This window comes from Salvia hispanica, chromosome 5, assembly GCF_023119035.1.
Source record: "Salvia hispanica cultivar TCC Black 2014 chromosome 5, UniMelb_Shisp_WGS_1.0, whole genome shotgun sequence".
Classification (NCBI taxonomy): domain Eukaryota; kingdom Viridiplantae; phylum Streptophyta; class Magnoliopsida; order Lamiales; family Lamiaceae; genus Salvia; species Salvia hispanica.
Window position 1 is genome coordinate 17,843,191 of NC_062969.1, and position 22,159 is coordinate 17,865,349.

At 30.3% G+C, this 22,159-nt stretch overlaps 1 protein-coding gene across 1 annotated transcript; it reads left to right on the plus strand.

The window, feature by feature from the left end:
• Positions 1–8,563: 8,563 nt before the first annotated feature.
• On the plus strand, positions 8,564–13,556 carry LOC125188070 (bifunctional purple acid phosphatase 26-like). The gene is made up of 10 exons (XM_048084811.1): positions 8,564–8,714; positions 9,195–9,379; positions 9,629–9,829; positions 10,070–10,181; positions 10,449–10,675; positions 11,141–11,279; positions 12,043–12,263; positions 12,606–12,727; positions 12,851–13,012; positions 13,209–13,556. Exons 2-10 carry the CDS (start codon positions 9,215–9,217, stop codon positions 13,291–13,293), a joined length of 1,434 nt encoding a protein of 477 aa, XP_047940768.1. The 5' UTR covers positions 8,564–8,714; positions 9,195–9,214; the 3' UTR covers positions 13,294–13,556.
• The last annotated feature ends 8,603 nt before the right edge of the window (positions 13,557–22,159 follow it).

Here is a 22,159-nt window from a genome sequence, read left to right on the forward strand (position 1 = left end):
AGAACATTGTGTTAATACTATTACAAGTTACGTTCGTGATTTATTATGAGAAGTCATTCTGACGTACCATATAACTCCTCGCCCTCATTGATTATCTTTTGTGCCGACAACCCTTAAGATTTATGTTCTATTTATTTTTCAATTCTTAATTTATAAAAAGATACACAGTAGTTCGTCGGAAGGGATCACCATACATTACATACTACATTTTATTATACAGTCTTAATAAGTTGACAAGTGGATCTCAATTTGTAGAAAGAAAAATTATTTCCAATATCACCTCTTTCATACACTCTCTTTTAACTACTCCCTTTGTCTGTGAATAGGAGTCTCATTTCTTTCCGACACGGGTTAAGACATGTAAAGAAAAATGGGTGGAAGAAAGTTAGTGGAATAGGGGTCTCACTTGGATATACTCTATTAGTTATAAATGATATGTGAATTGAATGAGTTAGTGGAATGTGGGGCTTCTTTACTATTTATGGTAATGATGAATTGAAACTCCTATTTGCGGACGGACCAAAATGAAAAAACGGGACTCCTATTCGCGGACAAAGGGAGTACATTATTTCATTGAAATAATTATGTTAATTTTTTGTTAACAAAAAATATAATAGATATTTTACTTATTTATATAAAAAGAGAAATATATTTACATATTTCAAAAAATATAAACGGTTACATTTTTCTTTTAATTTTTTATTTTATTGAAATAATTTGATTTTTAATATAATTAAAAATGTCGATCTTATATATAAAATTGAATAATTAAATTTTCCCAAATTTCATGATTTAAAGCCCTGTATTTTCTCTCTCCTTTTTCTCTTTATAATTTTTCTCCTTTACTCTATCTGCTACTTTTAATCCACCTATATATTAATTTTTAAACAAAAAATATAATAGAGTCACCAAAAACTATAATAAAGTCAACTGATTATGCTAACTTCTTTGTAACTAATTAACATTTTGTAGTTATTTTTATAGAATAATATGAAAATTTATACTCCCTCCGTCCATAAAAAATAAAGTAATTTATGTATGGCACGAGTTTTAAAGAAGAATTGGTAAAATAAGAGAGAAGGGAAAAAAGTAAGAGAAAAGGAGGAAAAATAAGTGAGAAGTAGTGTTAGTGGAATGATGTATAGGGTTATTATTTGTTGAAAACTTTCCATAAATGATTGTGCTCTATTTTTTTTGGATGGCAAAAATGATAATTGTGCTCTATTTTTTGTAGACGGAGGGAGTATTATATTATTTGAGATAATAGCTTTTTAAATTATGAAGTTTTGTCAAAAATAAAAGAATTTTTTTGACATTTTTATGTTTTCTAAAATACATGAAAAATTGACTTTTTTATATAAATATATTGAAATTAGTAAATTTGATGCACTATTTATTAGCACTAAAAATACATGCATACATACATGGTAGATCTAGTATAGCTAAAGGTCAGTATGTGGATATCGAACAAAGGGAATAAGATTGCAACTGACTATCATATACTAAGCGTCACATACTATCTAGCGACAGGGAGTTTTTGGTTTTAGATTTATAAACTAGACATAAATAATATACAAATAATAGAAGTATAAAAACAAAATACTTCCTCCGTCTGCGAATAGGAGTCCCGGTTCAATTTTATTATAAATGGTAATAGGGTCTCACATCCCACCAACTCATTACACTCACATTTCATTTAAAACTACTATATACAAATGAGACACATATTCCTCTAACTTTTTTCCACTCACTTTTCTTAACATTTCTTAAAACTCGTGCCGCCAAGAAATGAGACTCCTAATGGCGGTAGGGAGTAATACAAAGCAGGCTAAAGTATCTTATGAATATTAGGAAAGTCATTCTAGGATAAGCCCTCTCGAGTGCACTCATCCAGTAGATTAGACTCTAACTATCAAAGTCTCATTCCGATAGATTAGATTCTAACTCCTTAAGTTCCTAAGACTCAAGCCCTCACAAAGGGTCTCATCTCTCGAGTGCAGATAAATCTATGTGTTATATTCGTTCCTTTTACCACGTAAAACTAGTTATCTCTTGATTAATCTAGTTAAACGGACATAGTTCTAAAGTTGGCCAGACAAAAGAACAATAAAAGCACAAGAACAAGCAAAAACAATCACAATAGCTAAGAAAAAGTTCAACTCAATAAATCAAAACGTGTTCATAATAGTCTTCACCAAAAAAAACTACTTCATCCATCCCACAAGAATATGCACTTTCTAATTTAGGAAACTCTTTTCTCTCTAATGAGGTGGGATCCATTCTGCACTATGATGAGGCTCATTTCATGCATGGTTTTATAGGTGTTTATTACACTAACTGGGTTGATAATGTGCGAAAAAGTGGTGAATTTAAGTGTGCAGGAGCTAAAAAGTGTTGAAGCAGCAAAATTCATGAACAACTTGATCAAATCGGAAAAGGAGCAAAAATTGGCCAAATCTGAAGACAAACTGATCAAGAGGAACACTAAGTTGATCAGACCACCACATGAGAAGACAAGCTGATCAAGAGGAGCCCTGAGCTCATTAGGCCACCACATGAGAAGACAAGTTGATCAAGAGAAACACTGAGCTGATCAGGCCTCCACATGACGACACTGGGCTGATCAAGCCACACACAAAGACATGAGCTGATCAAGTTGAACAAGTTGATCAGGAGGAATTCACACATGAAGACTTATCTACTGTATCATTACTGCAAGGGTAAAATGGTCAACTCAGACGAGAAGATGCCTTAGGGTTGAAGATTGAAACCGCTCTATAAATAGAAGTCCACAATAAAGTAGGGGCACTTAACGCTACGGTAGTTTAGGTAGAAAGCTTTCTTAGCTTAGTTTAATTTTAGATATGACTTTCTTAGCTTAGCTCCGTAGTTCCGGCGGAGGAATTGACGACTCCGATGTCGGGATTACATTTTATTTTCATGTATTTGAGACTTTAGTGTAGATTTACATGGTGTTGGTCGTTTCAACGGTGGAATTGACGCCTCCATCTTAGAAGATCCTTCACCACCTCGCTTTGTAGTTAGATTTAATGGGTTCGGCAAAGGAATGGACGACTCCGACCTTGGACCTCGCTTATTTCCAATTTATGAAGCTTTGGTTTAATTTTATCTTTTCAATGCTTTAGTGCACGTTTACAATGTGTTGGTTGATTCGACGATGGAATTGGCGCTTCCCTTTTAGAAGCTCCTTCATACCATACTTTCTAGTTAGATTTAATGGCTCCGGCAGAGGAATTGACGACTCCGATGTTGGATCCTTGCTTTCTTTACCGCTTTGATTTACTTTTATGTTGATGATTTATTTACTCGTGTTCTTGGATGCTTTTCGCAATTGGTAGTTTAGATGTTTAAATCCTTTTAGCTTAGCTCTGTAGTCTCGACGGAGGAATTGACAACTCCGACGCTGGGATTACATTTTATTTCATGCTCCCTTAGTTTAGTTTAAGTTCTCAATCCCCGTTCTCATGCTTTAAAATTCAAGTTTCCACTCTAGTGTTTAAATCCTCTCTCAAATGCTTAAGGCGTGGTGGCTAACACCAACCCCGTGTAGTAGAAACAATCTCGAGTAGGTCCATGGTCTTTGTGGTTCGACCCCTCTCTTGCCACTTATACTTAGTAATATTTGTTGCAAAAGTGGGAAACTATAAATCTTGTTGAAAGGAGGGACATGTGCACACGACACACGTGCAAAAACCCCGACCCTTCACACTAACAATACTTTAGTTATTTTTTCTCTATATATTTCTCTTACTTTACCAATTTTGTATTAAAACTCATGCGAACCCAAAGTTCATATTCTTTTGGGACAGTGGGAGTACAAAGGATGTTTAACTACTCATAGACTAGTAGTAAAAACAATAACAAAAGTACTAAACATGAAAGAAATTGATAAAACTCAAGGCCGAATCTTTAATCTCGGGTATCTCTTTTTCCAGATTTACAGAGCTTCGCTCCAATGGAAGATGGATGAATTATGTGTGGAATATGGGATGGAAGAATGTGTAGAGAGTGAGAAGGATTGGAGGCTCTGAGATGCATGTTATGAATTAGGTTATGAGGTATTTATAGGTTAGAAAAATGTTTAGTCTTTGTATTTTTCGTGTCCTGCAAGAAATGGAAAATATTGTATTTTGTTTCCTTCCTTGAATTTCTGCCTAATTTCCATCAGCTTTGACTGCACTGCGTAATATTTATAGAATGGTCATAACCGGAGGCGGAGGCACGATGGGGGAGGGGGGCCCTTGAGCCCCTCACCCATTTTAATAATTACTATATAATATATATATATATATATATATATATATATATATATGCAAAATTTAGTATGTGAGATGATAACCCAAATGGTTCAGATATCTGCCTCTTCACCATGAGGTAATGAGGTAATGAGTTCAATTCCTTCCCTGAACATTACTTCTACTATTTTTGTTCATTTATGCTTTATTTATTAATAATATTAGTAATTTTGTGTAAATAATTTTAACTTTTGATTATAAACAGTATGCTTGTTATTGTTTTTGGTTTAACGTTAGTATTTGGTTTTTTCGTTGGTCTTGGTTGGTTTGTACTTTTGTTGAGGTGTTGTTTTTGAACTCTTATTCACCATCATTTGGTTTGAGCCTTTCATTTATTTTTGCTTTTTTTTAGTAATTTTTTTTAGCTTTTTAGTAGTTCTATAATAGAAAACGACTCTTTGATCTAATAAATATGAAAATATTTCATATAATATTAGTAAATATGTGCTATGCTCCATAAAATCTATTTACTAATTAATTTTCTCATCATCCATTTTTCACGTGTGGCTTTTTATATTGCTCACGTTTCTGCATCGTTAGCACTGAACACACTCAACAAATTTTAATGGTAGTTTGGGCCCCCACCGTTAATATTCTGGCTCCACCACTGGTCATAACATTCTTCACAGAACTCCATTGAGACATGCAAGGTATCCACACGAAGCTCTTTTGAAGACGAAGATGATGATATACATTAAACACTGATTGGACTTCAAACATGCTGGGAAAATTGGCTTGTACTGAGGCTGCTGCACCTAGGCTTTTTTCACCTTTTTTCTGTCTTTTTCTATCATTTCTCAACAAACACGTCAAAATACCAAAATGTAATTTAAGAATATAATTTGCATAATTGATATTTAAAACAAACCAAATCTAGGTCATAAAACATGCAAAATCCGTGTTTGTCAACTTCCTTAAACTTAATTATTTGTTTATCCTCAAACAAAACAAGAGAAAAACTAATGAAGAAAAATGGATGTTAAGAACTAGACTTCATAGTTGCCTCAAAAATTACAACAAGAAATAAAGAGTTTGACAAGAATACAAATCAAATCAAGTAAAACTTATTAGTGCAATTTCATTACTAGCTCGTTGATCGCCATGAAGTACATGCGCTCACAAGTGTTTAGAAGTGTGTTTATCAGTCACTCTAAAGTGTATATAGGAAAAAGTGTATGCTCTCAGATCTGCAACATGCAAAGTTTACCATACGCTTGCTCAAAGTCTAATCCATCCTAGAATAAATTTAATTTTAATTTAAATTTAATTTTAATTTCAATTATAAGTTTATTTAATACTAGAATAAATTATAATTTACTTCAAACTTTGTCACAATGGAAGAAATTGTAATTTATATCTAAATTTTGTCTAAATCAATGTCAAAAAAAGTCCATTTTAATTTGTGTCACTATCAATTAGAGTATTATACTTATAAATTTATATCTCAAAGTCAATAAAGTTCTTAAGAATTACTATTTTAATTTTAAATATAGAATAATCCTTCACTTATTATTGGAGACAAGTTTTTAAAGTATGGAATATAGATCATATAAAGTTCAAGTCTTTTAAAGTGCCTAAACAATTTATATATTACTTTTAAATAGGAGTATAATAATAATAATAATAATAATAATAATAATAATAATAATAATAATAATAATAATAATAATAATAATAAAAAAGTAGATGAAAAGTTAAAAGTTAAAACTATAAATAATTTTAAATTCAATTATATTTTAATTAATAATAACAGAAATTGTAATTTACTTTTAAACTTTGTCACAATAGAAGAATCTGTAATTTACTTCCAAATTTTGTCAAAGTCTCATATTGCATATTTGCAATGTCAAAAAAATCTATTTTAATTTGTTACCTATTAGTTATTTATACTTATAAAGTTATAATATATCAAATTCAATAAAGTTTCTAAATATATTTTTAAAAACAAGATCTCTCAAAGTTAACAAGTGCTTAAGCAATACTACTATTTTAAAAATAAGATAACCTTTCACTTATTATTAGAGGAAAGTTTTCAAATTTTAGATCATTTAAAGTTTAAGTCTATTAAAGAGCCTAAAAAATATATCATATATGTATTGCTTGTAAATAGGAGTATAATAATAATAATAATAATAATAATAATAATAATAATAATAATAATAATAATAATAATAATAATAATAATAATAATAATAATAATAATGATAATAATAATACTAGTAATAGTAATAATAATAATAATAATAATAATAATAATAATAATAATAATAATAATAATAATTTGTAATTTACTTCTAAATTTTGTCAAAGTCTCATATTGCAAATTTGCAATGTCAAAAAAGTCTATTTTAATTTGAATTAATTTATTATGGTGTAGGATAAAATTGAATGGTTATGACTAAAATGCAAAAAAATATGATAAAAAATTTGACGTTTTCGGTTTTACAATCATGCAGAAATGCGTAGAATTGAGAATAAACAAAATAAATTAACAATCTTTGTGAGAAAATTTCAGAATTTTATATATTATAGATTGAATCATTGAATTGAATGATTGATCATTGAAGGATGGCCGTGAAATAGTTAATTCAACTTTCGGTGATAAATTAATAGTGTGATTAGGTGTAGGTTGAGTTATCTATCACAGCCTTAATCATGCAAAATAAACATTTGAATAAGTTAAATCAATTCGGTTAGTTCGGTTATAACCGAGAACCGACCGGTTCTAACCGAGTCGGTTAATTAAGTAACCGAACCGAAGATCGGGTCGGTTCCGGTTAATTTTTTGAAGGCATTTTGGGGTCGGTTAACAGACAAGTCGGTTCGGTTATTAACCGAACCGACCGAATAACCAGCCCTACTTAGAATGATTAAACATAGATCAAAGAGATCTATTTATAAATATAAAAAAAATAACATAATCGATCAACCGAAAGAAAAAATGGCTCTATTCTCACTTTACTAACAAACACAAGTGAACGACTCCAGCTGTGAGCTTCATGAACTTCAAATTTGAGCCGATTGCATGATCCATAGCTAACATTTATCTTTAATTCAAGTAAATGTTTCGATATATTAAGTTGCATTCCATTAGTAAAAACAAAGATGATCAAAATTGATAAAAAAAGGGTTACTAGGGGCCAATATCCCTTTTAAAAAGGGTTATTAGGATTTAATATCGTGCAATTTTCAAAAAAATTTATTTTTTCCATAAACTTCAAATTTGACAAATAATATCATAAACTTTGTCCGGGGTGTCAATTTCCCCCTGATAATAGATACCGGATTATTAAAAATAATACTCCTATGAAAGACGAGTTGACATTTAATAACGTTGAACATCACTTAATATTTTTATTTTACAAAAACAAATAACTTCTCATGAACATTTATGATTTTTCTTCGCCATTCTCTGTCATCTTCATCTCCACATCACTCTAGGTATTCTCTTTCTCTCTATATATAATTCTCCATAGTCCACGACAACTTCCTGACTAACTCCGACAAGTCATCTACGCAAAATTTTGCCACTCGCTAGTATGTGGAAAATGACACTTTGATCAAAGTTCGTATTATTATTTGTCAAATTTAACTTTCGTAGAAAAATCTAAATTTTTTGAAATTATCGTGATTTCATACGCTAATAATCATTTTAACTAATAAGTACTGTAGCAAGTAGGTGGTGAGTTAGGCAGTGTCATTTTCTAAGTGAGTACTGATTAAATTAGTCTGAATAATTAATACTATTGATTTAGACACCTCGAATTTATAGTATTCAAATATTTTTGTTTGGTACAAATAATACTATTAGTAGTATTTGTTATAGTTGCATTAAAGCACCAGGGTGGGATGGAATTAATAATGTATATAAAGAGATTCGGGATATTCAATTATGTTAAGTATAATAGTTTGGAATCATTGCTGGTACTTTGTCGAATTATCTGTACCCTTTTTCCATCACATCTCTCCAATATTTTGATACTGCATTGATTAAATAAATAAACTAATGAATCGGCAAATAAGTAGTAGTATTATATTTATGCGAAAATAAAATACACGGATATCAAACTAAAAAGTATTTGGTGTGGTATTGTTCTCAACCACTTTCTTGTTTTAAATTTATTTATTAGTAACAATTAACATTAACAACAATAGTTATGAAATTGTGGTATTCCACATGACAAGATGTCAACATCCAAACTTACACCTTATCGTCTTATGAGTAAATAAGAAACAATATTGTGTTTTTCAATAAAAATAAAACTGGAAATCACTATCGGCCAATTAGTGTGTGCTATCTTGGCCTCCCAAACCATCACAAAATAAAAATATCGTCTCCCCCTTCCTTCATCCATTTGATTCAAAGCAGTCAGACTAGCTTTCGCTTCCGATTTTCAGGTGCATGTAGCTTCTGTTCAAACACTCCTATCGTAATCGTATCTTATACAGTTATACTCATACCAGATCGCCGTATTTTCACTTAAACTGAACGATGATTGTTGCTTCTGGATTACAGCATGTTATCTGATTTTTTCTGAGTTAATTTGTAGGATTGAATACTGTTGTTACCACGATTCTGAATCCTGATCTATAGTTACTTCGGTAGCTGGAAATCATCGCATTTTAAGAATTTCTATATTTGACTTTGATCGGAAACATACAGATTTAGAATTTAGTTATGTTTTTAGGTGGATCAATTGTTCCTCTGATTCCGGAGAGTATAAACCGTTGAGGCCAGTTAAAGTGAGATTGATTATTCACAAAAATTGTTTTGTATATCTCGATGACTCTATTTTAAGTTTTTGTATTGCTTTTGCTGTTAGTAAATTCTACATTTGGTTGTGGTTTTGTTCCATTTATAATTATAATCATGTTCAGGAGCAATCAAAGGGGCTGAAATGCTGTTTAAACTACTGCTCTTGTCATTTCTGGTGTTGAGCTGCGCAAGCAATGGGAATGCTGGCGTTACTAGCACCTTTGTTCGTTCTCAGTGGCCGTCTGTTGATATTCCTCTAGACAATGAAGTTTTTGCTGTGCCTAAAGGTTATAATGCGCCACAGCAAGTAAGTTTTCGTTCTCTATCATGTATAATAGTCAACTTATACATTAGATTATATCATATAGAAATGGAATCATTCAGGTTTTTTAATTATCATGGAATCTTTGTTGCAACATCAAATCATGCTCTAATATTTGGTTTCGTATGTAGTTTCTTGGACGCAGGGTCTATAAGTTATGTGTAGAGTTCTGTCTTTTACCCTGAAATGTATCTTGTATAGTATGACTCTGACAAGACAAGACTTGTTTCTCAGGTGCATATCACACAAGGGGACTATGATGGGAAGGCTGTGATTGTTTCATGGGTTACAGTTGATGAACCTGGATCGAACAAAGTTAGATATGGCCTATCAGAAAAAAAACTTGATTTGACTGCACAAGGCACTGTGCACAACTACACTTTTTACAACTATAAATCTGGGTTTATTCATCAGTGCCTGATTGAAGGTCTTCAGGTAACTATTAACCTGGTTGAATGGTCTGCAGTGACATGACATCAATATTCTTAATGCTGCAAATTTGAGGCAATCTACAACTTTTTCAATCCAAGTTAGAAATCAATTTTTCATTTATTTTAAAGTTATAGAGAAAGCAAAACTTTCAAATACTGGACCTCGCTAGAAACCAGGCGCACTGCACTTTGGCTATAGCCTATTCTCCTATAATCCTATTTATATAGGTGTTTTCCTTTTCAGTATGACACCAAGTATTACTATGAAATTGGAGATGGAGATTCTTCTAGGAGCTTTTGGTTCCAGACACCCTTACCAATTGATCCCGATGCACCTCAAAAGTTTGGAATAATTGGTCAGTCATCTTTCATCTTAAAGTTTTATCTACAGATGTCTTCAGATGTAGTGATTAGTCAGTAGCCATTTATTATGTGTGATGGAGGGGAGCTGCAAAGACTAAGTATGCAATTAAACTATATGTACAACTAAATTTTCTCTTTATAATGTTAGTAGGTTGTGTATTGAGTTTACATTGTATAATCTTGAATCTTACTTTTGTATTTTGTGTATGGTTAGACCTTTAATCCAAATTATTCAATTTCTCATCTCTTTCCTATTTCAGGTGATCTTGGTCAAACATACAATTCCCTTTCGACTCTTGAGCATTGCAAGCAGACTGGCGCAGAAACTATTTTATTTGTTGGAGATCTTTCATATGCTGACAGATACCAATATCATGATGTTGGTGTCCGCTGGGACTCATGGGGTCGTTTTGTTGAACATAGCACAGCTTATCAGCCATGGATTTGGTCAGCTGGAAATCATGAAATAGAGTACTTTCCATACATGGTAAAGTATGACCCTGATGTTAAATTGTGTTTATGTAATCTTTTCAGGGGGTATTTTAGCTAGTTTGACTCACCCATCTTCACTTTTTCTTGATATAAAATGCTTTAGTTCTTAACTTTTTGTTTCATCTTTATGACCCATTTATTCCCATTTGCCAACAATCATGGTTTAATACGAGTGGAGTTTGAGGCCTTTTATTCATTGAACCTCAGGGTTTACCCCCTGTGAAACGGTGTTCTTTTTGTATACATAAACTGTTGCATGTATCTGTGTATCTGAACATTGTTCCATATATATTGGTAACATATTGTGGTTTCCCTCAACTGCATTTAATGTTGCCATTCAAAATTTTACCCATTTCTCTCCTGTCTTTTTCTGATTCTGTCAATGTTCATTTGAGACCTAATGATCCTTCAATTTTTATTTTTATTTTTGCTTTTAACAACTTATTTTCCTGATGTTCAGGGGGAGGTTATTCCTTTCAGAAATTTTCTTCAGAGATACCCTACCCCTTACCTTGCTAGTAAAAGCAGTAGTCCTCTGTGGTATTCTGTGAGAAGGGCTTCTGCTCATATAATTGTCCTGTCCAGCTACTCTCCATTCGGTAATTAGCCATTTCTATTGCATATTGGCTTGTTATTTTCTTTTCTTTGTTAGCTCATGTGATTTTTGTTATTAGCTTGATGAATGAAACAGATACATCGCTAAGGCAATTGTTTCAAAAGGCCAAAAAGAAAAAAAGGAAGGATACTGCATGATTTACTATACACATTTTTTTATCAAATTTTATTTTCTTGATTAACTATTTTCAGTTTTCATCATAATTGTGAAGATATACAATGATGTTACTCTTTTCATGGACTTTCTCAATTTCCTTGACACATTATACCTTCCAAAACTTTCCATCTTTGAGCAAATCCCAGATTACTGATCAAGGAAGAGTTATGATTTAAACCCCTAAATCAAATGTTTGAATCTTATTCTAATGGATTGTGTTTTAAGCTAGGGATTGATCCTGAAATGTCCTGTAGCTCCTTGCTCCTTTTTCAAGGAATGCTTACAGCAGTTTCTAGTCTCACACTCTCACTTACGATACCGTTTGAGCAGTCTCCTGAGCCTATGGGGACTCAAGACACGACTTTTTTCTCAAACATAACCATAAGATTACTTTAACCGTTGTCCTTCCATACTTTCTCACAATAAAGAAAAAAGGACGTGGACTTGTTCTTGATTATCACAAGTAGCCTTTTACTAGGTTGATGTCTTGATGATTTGACTTTCTTGTTTCATATACCCTTCACCTGCGGCATTGTTTTCTTTCTAAGTTCATTATCATTGCTGTTCTATATCTTCATTCATCATTGCAGTAAAATATACGCCTCAGTGGGAGTGGCTTAACGAAGAGTTTACGAAAGTCGATAGAGAGAAAACTCCATGGCTTATTGTCCTGATGCATGCTCCAATCTATAACAGTAATGATGCTCATTTTATGGAGGGTGAAAGCATGAGAGTTGCGTTTGAGAGCTGGTTCTGTCGCTATAAAGTTGATATCGTCTTTGCTGGTCACGTCCATGCATACGAAAGATCAGTAAGACTCTTGTTACGGTTTTCCCCTTAAAACTTGAATCAGTCTTGTATAGGCTGAACATTGTTGAAAACTATCTCAAGAATTGCATGTTACCCTGTCTGCTGAGGCAGACTATCTGTCTCAAACTGGATTGACTACTCAGGTTTCTGATGAGTTCGTTAAATTCAACCATGTAGCCGTATAGGAATATCCATTGAAATTCAAGCCAAAATGTGCCTAATTCCAGTCAAGATGTTGATGATCATTTGCACTCACGTGTTGCATTTTAGCTCTGATTTTCGTCTTCCTCATTATTGTTGGGCTTTCTTCCAAACTAGTGAAAAAATCTTTTTCATATTTCAGTACCGTATCTCGAACATAAAATACAATGTATCAAGTGGTCCTGCTTATCCTGTACCTGACAAATCAGCACCTGTTTATGTAACTGTTGGAGATGGAGGAAATCAAGAGGGTCTTGCTCAAAGGTAATCCATGTTTCATGTTATTTTCCTAGGTGTTCATAAAATGGTAACCATACTCCTTTTTGCACTATTCTCCATATGTAATGCTCAATCTCTGTTTCACTAATATACATGTTATCTCTGCAGATTTAGAGATCCCCAACCAGACTATTCTGCTTTTCGTGAAGCCAGCTACGGACATTCTACATTAGACATAAAAAACAGGACACATGCAATTTACCACTGGAACAGAAATGACGATGGAAAAAGGATCCCAACGGATTCATTTGTGCTACTCAACCAGTACTGGTGAGTACATTTTAAGCTCAACAAGCAAAATTTCTTTTTCTTGTTTTTGTTTTTCAATTTTATCAGCATTTAGCCTGTTTCCCCTATGCTGTTAACGGTCCAGGCTTTCGGTTATGAATAAATTCATCTTCTTTGACTCTCTAATCAGCTATTATGCAGAAAAGAAAGTGTAAAATATTTGACTGAGTTGATGCAGGGGACTTAATCGTCGGAGAAGAAAACTGAGGAAAAATCATCTCCATTCCGCCCTGTCCGATTTACCTCTGAGTCTGGTATTGTGAATTTAGCGTTCAAGCGCAGTAAGTTCCTTTCGAGCATGAAATGGGGTCTTATTCTTATTCTGATTCTGATTCTGATTCCGAATTTGTTAGAATAAGCTACTCCTGTCCAATGTGGAAGTACCTTTACCTGTGATAAAACTTTGTTTCTAATATTGTGAGACTGAGCTTTGGTGCATGTATCTGTACTACATATGTATTGAAACTGGAAACGAGCAGCATTTGGAATGTTTTTAGGGTATTGATAATGGTTTCTTATTTACTCACGATTCATGTCTTACCAGTTAAGTTGCGCTTCATGATCAACAACATTGGGAATAGTATTTATAAACATCAAACAATGACTTTTAATTGTTTGTATTAAAATTATCAACACAAAGATCTAACTTTATCAACATAATATGTAAATATCAACACAAGAAATAAAATTATGTCTGTGTTTATAATTTTAATATATAAAATTGAAAAGTTATGCGATATATATATTGGAAATTATTACTAATATAACGTGACCTTGCAGATGTATATTTATAATAGCATGCAAGTTTTCTCGTTAAAATTCTACTCCCTCCGTCCCATAGTAGATGTCACACTTTCCTTTTTAGTTTATCTCATAAAAGATGTCACATTTCCTCTTTTGGAAAAAGTTCATTCTCACATTAATTATAAAATTATATTTTCTCTCACCACTTAACACACAAAATAACATCCCCTAAAATCTCATGCCATCTCTCAAGTGTCTTATTCTCTCCCAAGTGCGATGATAAATAGTTAAAGTCGAGAAATGGTAAAATAAGAGAGAGAATAAGACAGAGAAGAGAGGGAGTACTATTTTATCATCGCTCCTACTTTATTTTCTTCATTTAACTCAATAAATATCATTTTCTTAAACTTTGCCAAAAAGAACTTATCACAAACACCGAGATGAATAAAATAAAAAGTAGTGATTTAGAGACATAATGTCTCCAAGCCATAATAACATTGTGACTAATTTACCCTAACATTAAAGTATTAAATAGATATATACCTAATTAAGGAAAATTTAACCAAATTAATTATTCTTATCTAAATGCATATATGTTAATTGGAGATAAACTTAATCATGCAACTAGAGTAATGAATTTAAAATTTTTTCAATCAAAACCATTCTTGTCGTGTAAATTTTTAAAACAAATAATTAAAAAATTAGTAATTTAGATTACCAGTATTAATTAACACACTACATAACTAAATTATTATATTTAATTGTAAAACAATTTGATTACTTAAATAGCATCATATGCTTTTTCAAATAGATTTTACGTTGTGCTATTCTTTCATAACTTATATTTTTCCTTAAATTTTCTGAAACATTTTGTCAATGTAGTAACAATGAAATCATTCATTTAATAGTATATGAAAAAATATGTAAAAAATTAAACATTTATCTTATTCAGATTGGTTTATATAATAAAATAATATACTATTTTTTCATTATCTTTTCAATTTTTTTGTTATTTTTCTTTGCTTTTAACTAAATTTAATTTTTTATTTAATTAAGCTAGGGCGTCTAATATTTTAATATAACTATATAGTTTTAAAATATTAAATAGATGAGTTAAGAAAATACAATTAATTTTTATTCAGATTCAAATCTATCGTTTTAAATGTTAAAAATCAAAGAAATTATTAATTTAATACAAAAATAATTGGATGAATCTACTTTTCTCATTTTAGATTATTTTAATATACCACATGTCAACTACTACTAATTGATTAATAATTAAAAGTAATAAGAATCATAAACTCTGCTAATATTATAAGATAGTGCGGAGTATTATTTGTTTAGAGTTAGGAATTCTAATATTTGCAAAAAAAAGAGAGAGGGAATATTAAATATGTAGCTTTAAAATGTTAAATATATAAGTTAAGAACATGTGTTTATATTTTTAATCGAATTGTAATATTTTTTTAAAAAAATAAAATTTTGGAACGTAAAAAATTAATACTATCAAACTTATGAAAATTTTAAAATCAAAACCACATACTCAATTAGTATTAACACGTTATAGATAAAATTTTACTTTGTTTCATGATATAGTGAATTTAGTTAAAAACTTTAATATTTTATTAAAAAAATATATATATATGAACTATAACATTAAAATATTAAAGAATTGTGCAACGAGCTATAAAAAAGAAAATATTAATTATATATATTTAAATATTAAATATAGTTGAGTTAAGAACATACATATAATTTTTTTAATTGAGATTATGCGTAACATTCCAAAAATTAAGAATTAAGAAACTGAAATTTTGGATAAAAAATTAAAATTAAAATTATGAATTTCTTAAAATCAGAACTGTAAACTTAATGAATACTATATCCTATATTAAATTTTAATTTATAGCATGCTACAGTTATTTGAGCTAAGATAATGGTCCATACAGACATATTTTTAATATTAATTACATATTTTAAAAATATTAATTAGATGAGCTATGACTTATTAGTATGAGATTATTTATTGATCACTGTTAAACATAATCTTTTAAAAATTATAAATTAAAGAAATTATAATTTTGTAAAATAAAGAATTAAACTTAAAATCATAAACACTAGACTCAATTAGCATTCGTACACCATGTATCAAATTTAATTTATTGCATGTTATAGTTAAATATTTTAATATATTTAAAATATGAAATAAATGATATAAGAACATATGATTTTATCGAGGTTCAACTGTAATGATCCAAGATTTAAGATTTTAAAAAAATCAAAATAAAAAAATAAAAAATTAGAACTAGAGAATTCTTAAAATCAAAACCATATACTCACTTAATTAGTAGTATTAATATATAATATAGTATTATCAAATTTTAATGTGTTGGGTGTTATATTAAAGTGAGCTAAAAACTTTATTATTTTTTAAAGATTATTGTGAATAAAAAGTGATTAAAAGAATAAGTTTATCAATATTGAAGATTATAGTATTATAATTACAAAGTAATTATTTTTTGTCACATGTTATAGTAACTCTAAGTATTTACAGTTCAAAAATATTAGATAACTAATTATTTATATTTTATAACACTAATTATTTGTTAAAAATTATTTAAATTCACATTTATAAAGACTAATTCATTAAGAAGTCTGAAATTATTTATTTGCTGATAAATTTTATTTTATTTGTAGACAAAATGTACACTAAATATATAAAGCTAATAAAATTAATATTTAAAATTTTAAAGAAATATCTTTAAGTAAATGCATTAAAATGGACATATATAAAAAAAGTTATCCAATCATGTTTTAAACTATTAGATGATTGCAGCATGTTATTAAATGCATGCATCATCTATGCATAATCAAAATTTATATCCTTAGATAGGTGTATTTAGTAAACAAATTAATGTAGGGGTAATAAAGTACATATATAAAATATAAATTTAATTAAAAATATAATATAATATATACTTACCATTTTAAGCATTATGGCTTGGAGAGTCTCCAAAACATTTTCCTAAAATAAATCACAACAGTTTTGATTAGTCAACCATTTGGAATCTGAGATCTCTTATGCAGATAAAACATCATTTTTTAGATCCTTAAAAGATCTTTGTTATGTAAGATACATATTAGGTAGAAATTAATAAGGGTTGACTCAATAACGTATGGAGTCATGAGACGTATTATATAAAATGCAGTATATATTGGTATGGTCTCAACCTACTGGATAATAATGTGATATTAACTCTCATACAACATAAAATTATGAATGGTCACCGTAAATCTATGTAACTAAACATTTTTGTATATAAATCTTGTTTGTTGAAGGGTTCATTTTCAGTCCAATATAATTTTCAGTTTTTTTTGGTAAGTTACGTATATAATAAGGCAATCCAATTTTCAAATAGTCAATTCACCGATTATATATTCTCTTGTCCACGAAAAATAGTCTTATTTATGGACAACACGAGTTTAATGTACAACTATCAAAGTCAATAAGGGAAGAAGAAAAATTATACTACACCATTCACAAAATATAGACTAGTTTTACCATTTTGGGTATTCCACCAAAATTAGACCAATTTCAAAATATAAATAGTTTTAAACAATTAAATACTTAATAATATATACCTCAAATCCAGTAACACTATTTCCACCTTTTACCCTCTCTTTTACTTTATTAATTGTATATTAAAATCTATGTCATATAATTTACTCTATTTTTTGTAGATAGAGTTAGTTAGAATTTTTATAAATAATAATTATGCTAATTTTGGTGGACATGTCAAAATAGATATAACTATTTTTAGTGGAGTGAGTGAGCATATTTTTCCCTTTCCATTTTTGGATGAAACTATTTATTTTTCGTGAAATCGAAATTTACTTAATTAAATTCTTACATTAAACTTCAATCGTTACATACCAGATTGTTCGAGTTGATACTACTAAAAGAATAGTTTTTTGATGCAATAATTGGTTTTACTTTGGACCGCATGGATAAGTAGTTGTAGTGCTAATAAAAAGTGCATCAATTACATGCACAAACCTATAGCAACGATCGTTAGGCATGATAACGAAAGGGGAACTTTCTGTGGCGTTGTAGTAGGAAGAAGGCTAGTTTTGTCGTCGGATGGCTAACCATGCTCGGATGAAGACTGGTTCGCCATTTCTTAAAGTTGTGAGTCTTGTGTTTGCTATAGATGTTAGGCTATTTATAACGAAAGGAGGAACAGTTACGATAAAATAAGAAGAGTAAACTATAAAAATGGTCCTTGGACTCTGGGTTTATCTCGCCTATAGTCCCTGGACTTTAAAAATATCGCCCGACATCCCTGGACTAAGGGTTTATCTCGAAAATGGTCATTTTTCACTGTTTTCGGTCGAAAATACCCTTATGGAGGTTTTTTTTTTTTCGGGGGGTTGGGCAATTTGGTCTTTTTACACTTTTAACATTTTAAATCTGATATTATTTCAGTTATTTACTAATATTGTATATTAATTTTATAATAAAATGTAAGTGGAAGAAATTAGTAGAATGTAAGACCTATTTACTGATAAAAACAAAATATGACTCTTATCGTAAGACGAATTAATAAAATATTATTTTTATTATCAAACGAAGTGACTACTATTATGTCTAGGGCTGGGGAAAAATACCGAAATACCGGCCTTATCGTATCGAAAAAATACTGAAAATACCGAAAATTCGGTATACCGTGACTTTCGGTACGGTATGATACCTTACCGAAAGATTCTTATGGGTAAGGTAATAGTATGAATTTTCAAATACCGCGGTATACCGCTGCATACCGAAATTCAATATATACCGTAAATTAAGGTATATACCGTAAACTAAGGTATATACCACAAAAATATAAACACAATTATATATAAAATATATCTTATACATATTTAAATTATAAAATCTATTATAAAATATAAATATAATTATGAATAATTTATATTAAATTCATTTTCAAAATTATAAAATATAAACAATATTCTAAATGCTCTAATTTTCTATTTTAGTTGATGTTGAAAGTCAGGTATACCGCAAAAGTAAGGTATACCGAACTTCGGTACGGTATACCGAAAGTGAGGTATGGTATCGGTATGGAAATTCGTCATACCGAAAATAAGGTATACCAAAGTTTTCGGTATAAGGTAAAGGTATGACTTTTTCGCATACCGTATTTACGGTAAGGTATACGATATGGTGGTTTTGGTAAGGTATACCTTACCTACCCACCCCTAATTATATCTATGTGAAAATAAATACTCCACGTAACAAGATGTCAACATCTAAATATTGTGTTTCTCAAAAACACACGTAATAGTGGAAATCACTCTCGCCAATCATCTAAACTTACACCTTATCGGCTATGAGTAAATAAGAAACAATACTCTATTCGTCCTATAAAATATATGCACTTTCCATTTACGCTTGTTCCAAAAAAAAATGTGCATTCCATTTTTAGAGAGTTATTATATCAAATAAATAATATAGGTTCTACTATCAACAAATGCTACTTTACTATACCATGCTCATTTTCTCTCTTATTTTACTATACTATTCTCTTAATCTTTCTCACTTTACCAATTATATCTTACTTCTATAACCATATTCATTGCCCATATATAAAAATATTATTAGTACTATTTGGTATGTTTGCATCAGAGAACCAAGGTCAGATGGAATTAATAATGTATATAAAGAGATTTATATTACTATATAGTTTGGAATCATTGCTGCTACTTTGTCGAATTGTTTTTATCCTTTTTCTATCACATGTCTTAGATACTTTTATATTACATTGATTAAATAATAAACTAATGAATTCACAAGTCCATTTTCATTCCGTCCTGTAATATAAATCATATTTAATTACTTTTAAGAAATGTAAAAAAACTAGATAGAATAAGCTATTGGAATATGACTCTCAATTACATAGGAAGTGCAGCTTGAAAATGAAGTAAATGCAAACTAAGTAGGAAAGATCACACATTTCTAAGTTGACTAGTACTATATTTAAATCAAGAAATGATAATGCTGACGGACACAGTTTTCCCGATTTGATTGACTCAACCATTGCTTCTTGAATTTCTTCATTTAACTTTTGGCTGGAAGTGCAGCAAAATTCCCATCCCAACAACTTAAAACCATTGAGGCTAAATTATTATTTTGCACAACATTTATCAAATTAAAGATAATTTTATAAGGATTCTAACGATATTTCACTTGCATATGTTCCAATGTCAAAATTTGAAAAAAAAATTCAAAAATTTACAATTTTTTCTACAACAACAAATGTCAACATGGTACATAAAATATGTCAACATAATACATGAAGAATGTCAATATAAGTAATGTGTTAATATTCTCAAAGCATTGTGTTGATATTTTCGAAACTTTATATTGTCATTTTCATCCAAAACCTTAATTTGATAGCTTTTTTTTTTTTTTTTCGATTTCATTAATAAAAATAAAATTACACATGGCAAATTTTGACCACAAGATGTAGTTGTAGTTAGCATCTAAAATCCTATGATCTTAAATTAGTTGTAGTTAGCATTTAAATGATGCTAGCAATTGATCACTCTCCACTTATATATATATATTAATTTTATAGTAATAAAATATATTTGAATAAATTGTAACGTAGCTTCTACTTACTATTTACGATAAAAATAAAATATACTCCATCTATCCCAGTTTAGGTCTGCAATTTAGTTAGCCATAGTTAAGAAATCGTCACGCTGTAATAATGCGTATTATGAAAGGCATTTTTAACTTTTTTAGAAAGGTGTTTCTTTTGTTTTATTTTTATAAAATAATGTCATTTAAGTGTAAATTTCATTAATAATGATACAAAATTTTACGCTCAAATATCAGTAATTTTAAACGGTATCTTAAACCTGTACTTGATAAATTATAAAACATGACTCTTCCTTAAACTGGGACAGAGGGAGTACTCATAATGAGTGGCTACTATTATAACCCCGTGAAAATAAATATTCCACGTGACAAAGAGGTCAACATCTAAATTTACACTTTATCGAGTAGGAGCAAATAAGAAACTTTGTGTTTCAAAAAAACACACGTAATATTGGAAATCACTTTTGGCCAATCATTTCAACTTACACCTTATCGGCTATGAGTCTCAAAACACGTGGGAAATAAATCACTTTTGGGGGTTTAACTTGGCCCCTCCCATCACAAAATAAATATCTCTCCATTTCATTCAGAGGCAGAGCAGGAGGGTGAGACTAGCTCTCGCTTCCAATTTTCGGGGCATGTAGCTTCTGCTCAAACACTCGTAAAAATAAAGTCAGCTTGCTATAGAATTATAGATTATTTACAAAATTGATTTGTACATCTCATGACTATTTTTAATATTTGTATTGCTTTTTTGCTATTACTGTTCTACCTTTGGTTGTGGTTTTGTTCCATTTATAATTATAATCATGTTCAGGAGCAATCGAAGGGGCTGAAATGCTGTTTAAAATACTGGTCTTGTCAGTTCTGGTGTGAGCTGCGGCCGGGAATGGGGGTTTACTAGCCCCTTGTTCCGAGGGGGCTGTTGATATTCCTCTAGACAGTGAAGTTTTTTGCGCCAAAAGGTTAAAACGACAGCAAGTAAGCTTTCTTTTGATGATAACTCTATCATGTATAAAAAAGTCAATATCTAAGTAGTATTAGATTAACCATATCTTTGGAAAGGGAAATTTTTTTGTTGAACCCAAATTATGCTCATATTTTGGGTTTTCATTAGTTTAATAATGGACGCAGGGTCTATAAATGATATGTAGAGTTCCGTGCCCTGGTGGTTTGGTACGGTATACCATATGTTTTCCCCGCACAAAAAGTTATGGTATGCAAAAATATTCCTTTTTTTTGGGGTTATTTTTGAGTTGGTTTTTAAAAATTGTGGGGGTTTTTTTATACCGTTACCATATGGGTTTGTATTCCGCTTCCGTTATATTCTTTATATAACGAATTGTACGCTATTATATCTTTATCGGGAAAAATCATTATAAAAATCCAAAAGAACAATTCAAGGTTCAACTACTTCAAAAATTTATAAAATCAAATCTTGTTCATAAGCATTTTTTTTAAATTTTAGTACTCCATAAATATAACATTATATATGATAATTAATCATATACCGGTATCTGGTGATCATCGCGATTAAAAGATGAAAAGATATCCCCGGACCCCCTTTAGGAAAATCAATTCTTCCCTGGTTTTTAGCCGATATCATCCGTACAGAAAACTAGGGATACCAAAAATTGATATTTTCGGTCGGTAAATCCGGTATGTCGGTATATTTCCCCACCCTACTTCCGTTTTTTCCCTGAAACGTACGAAAGGGG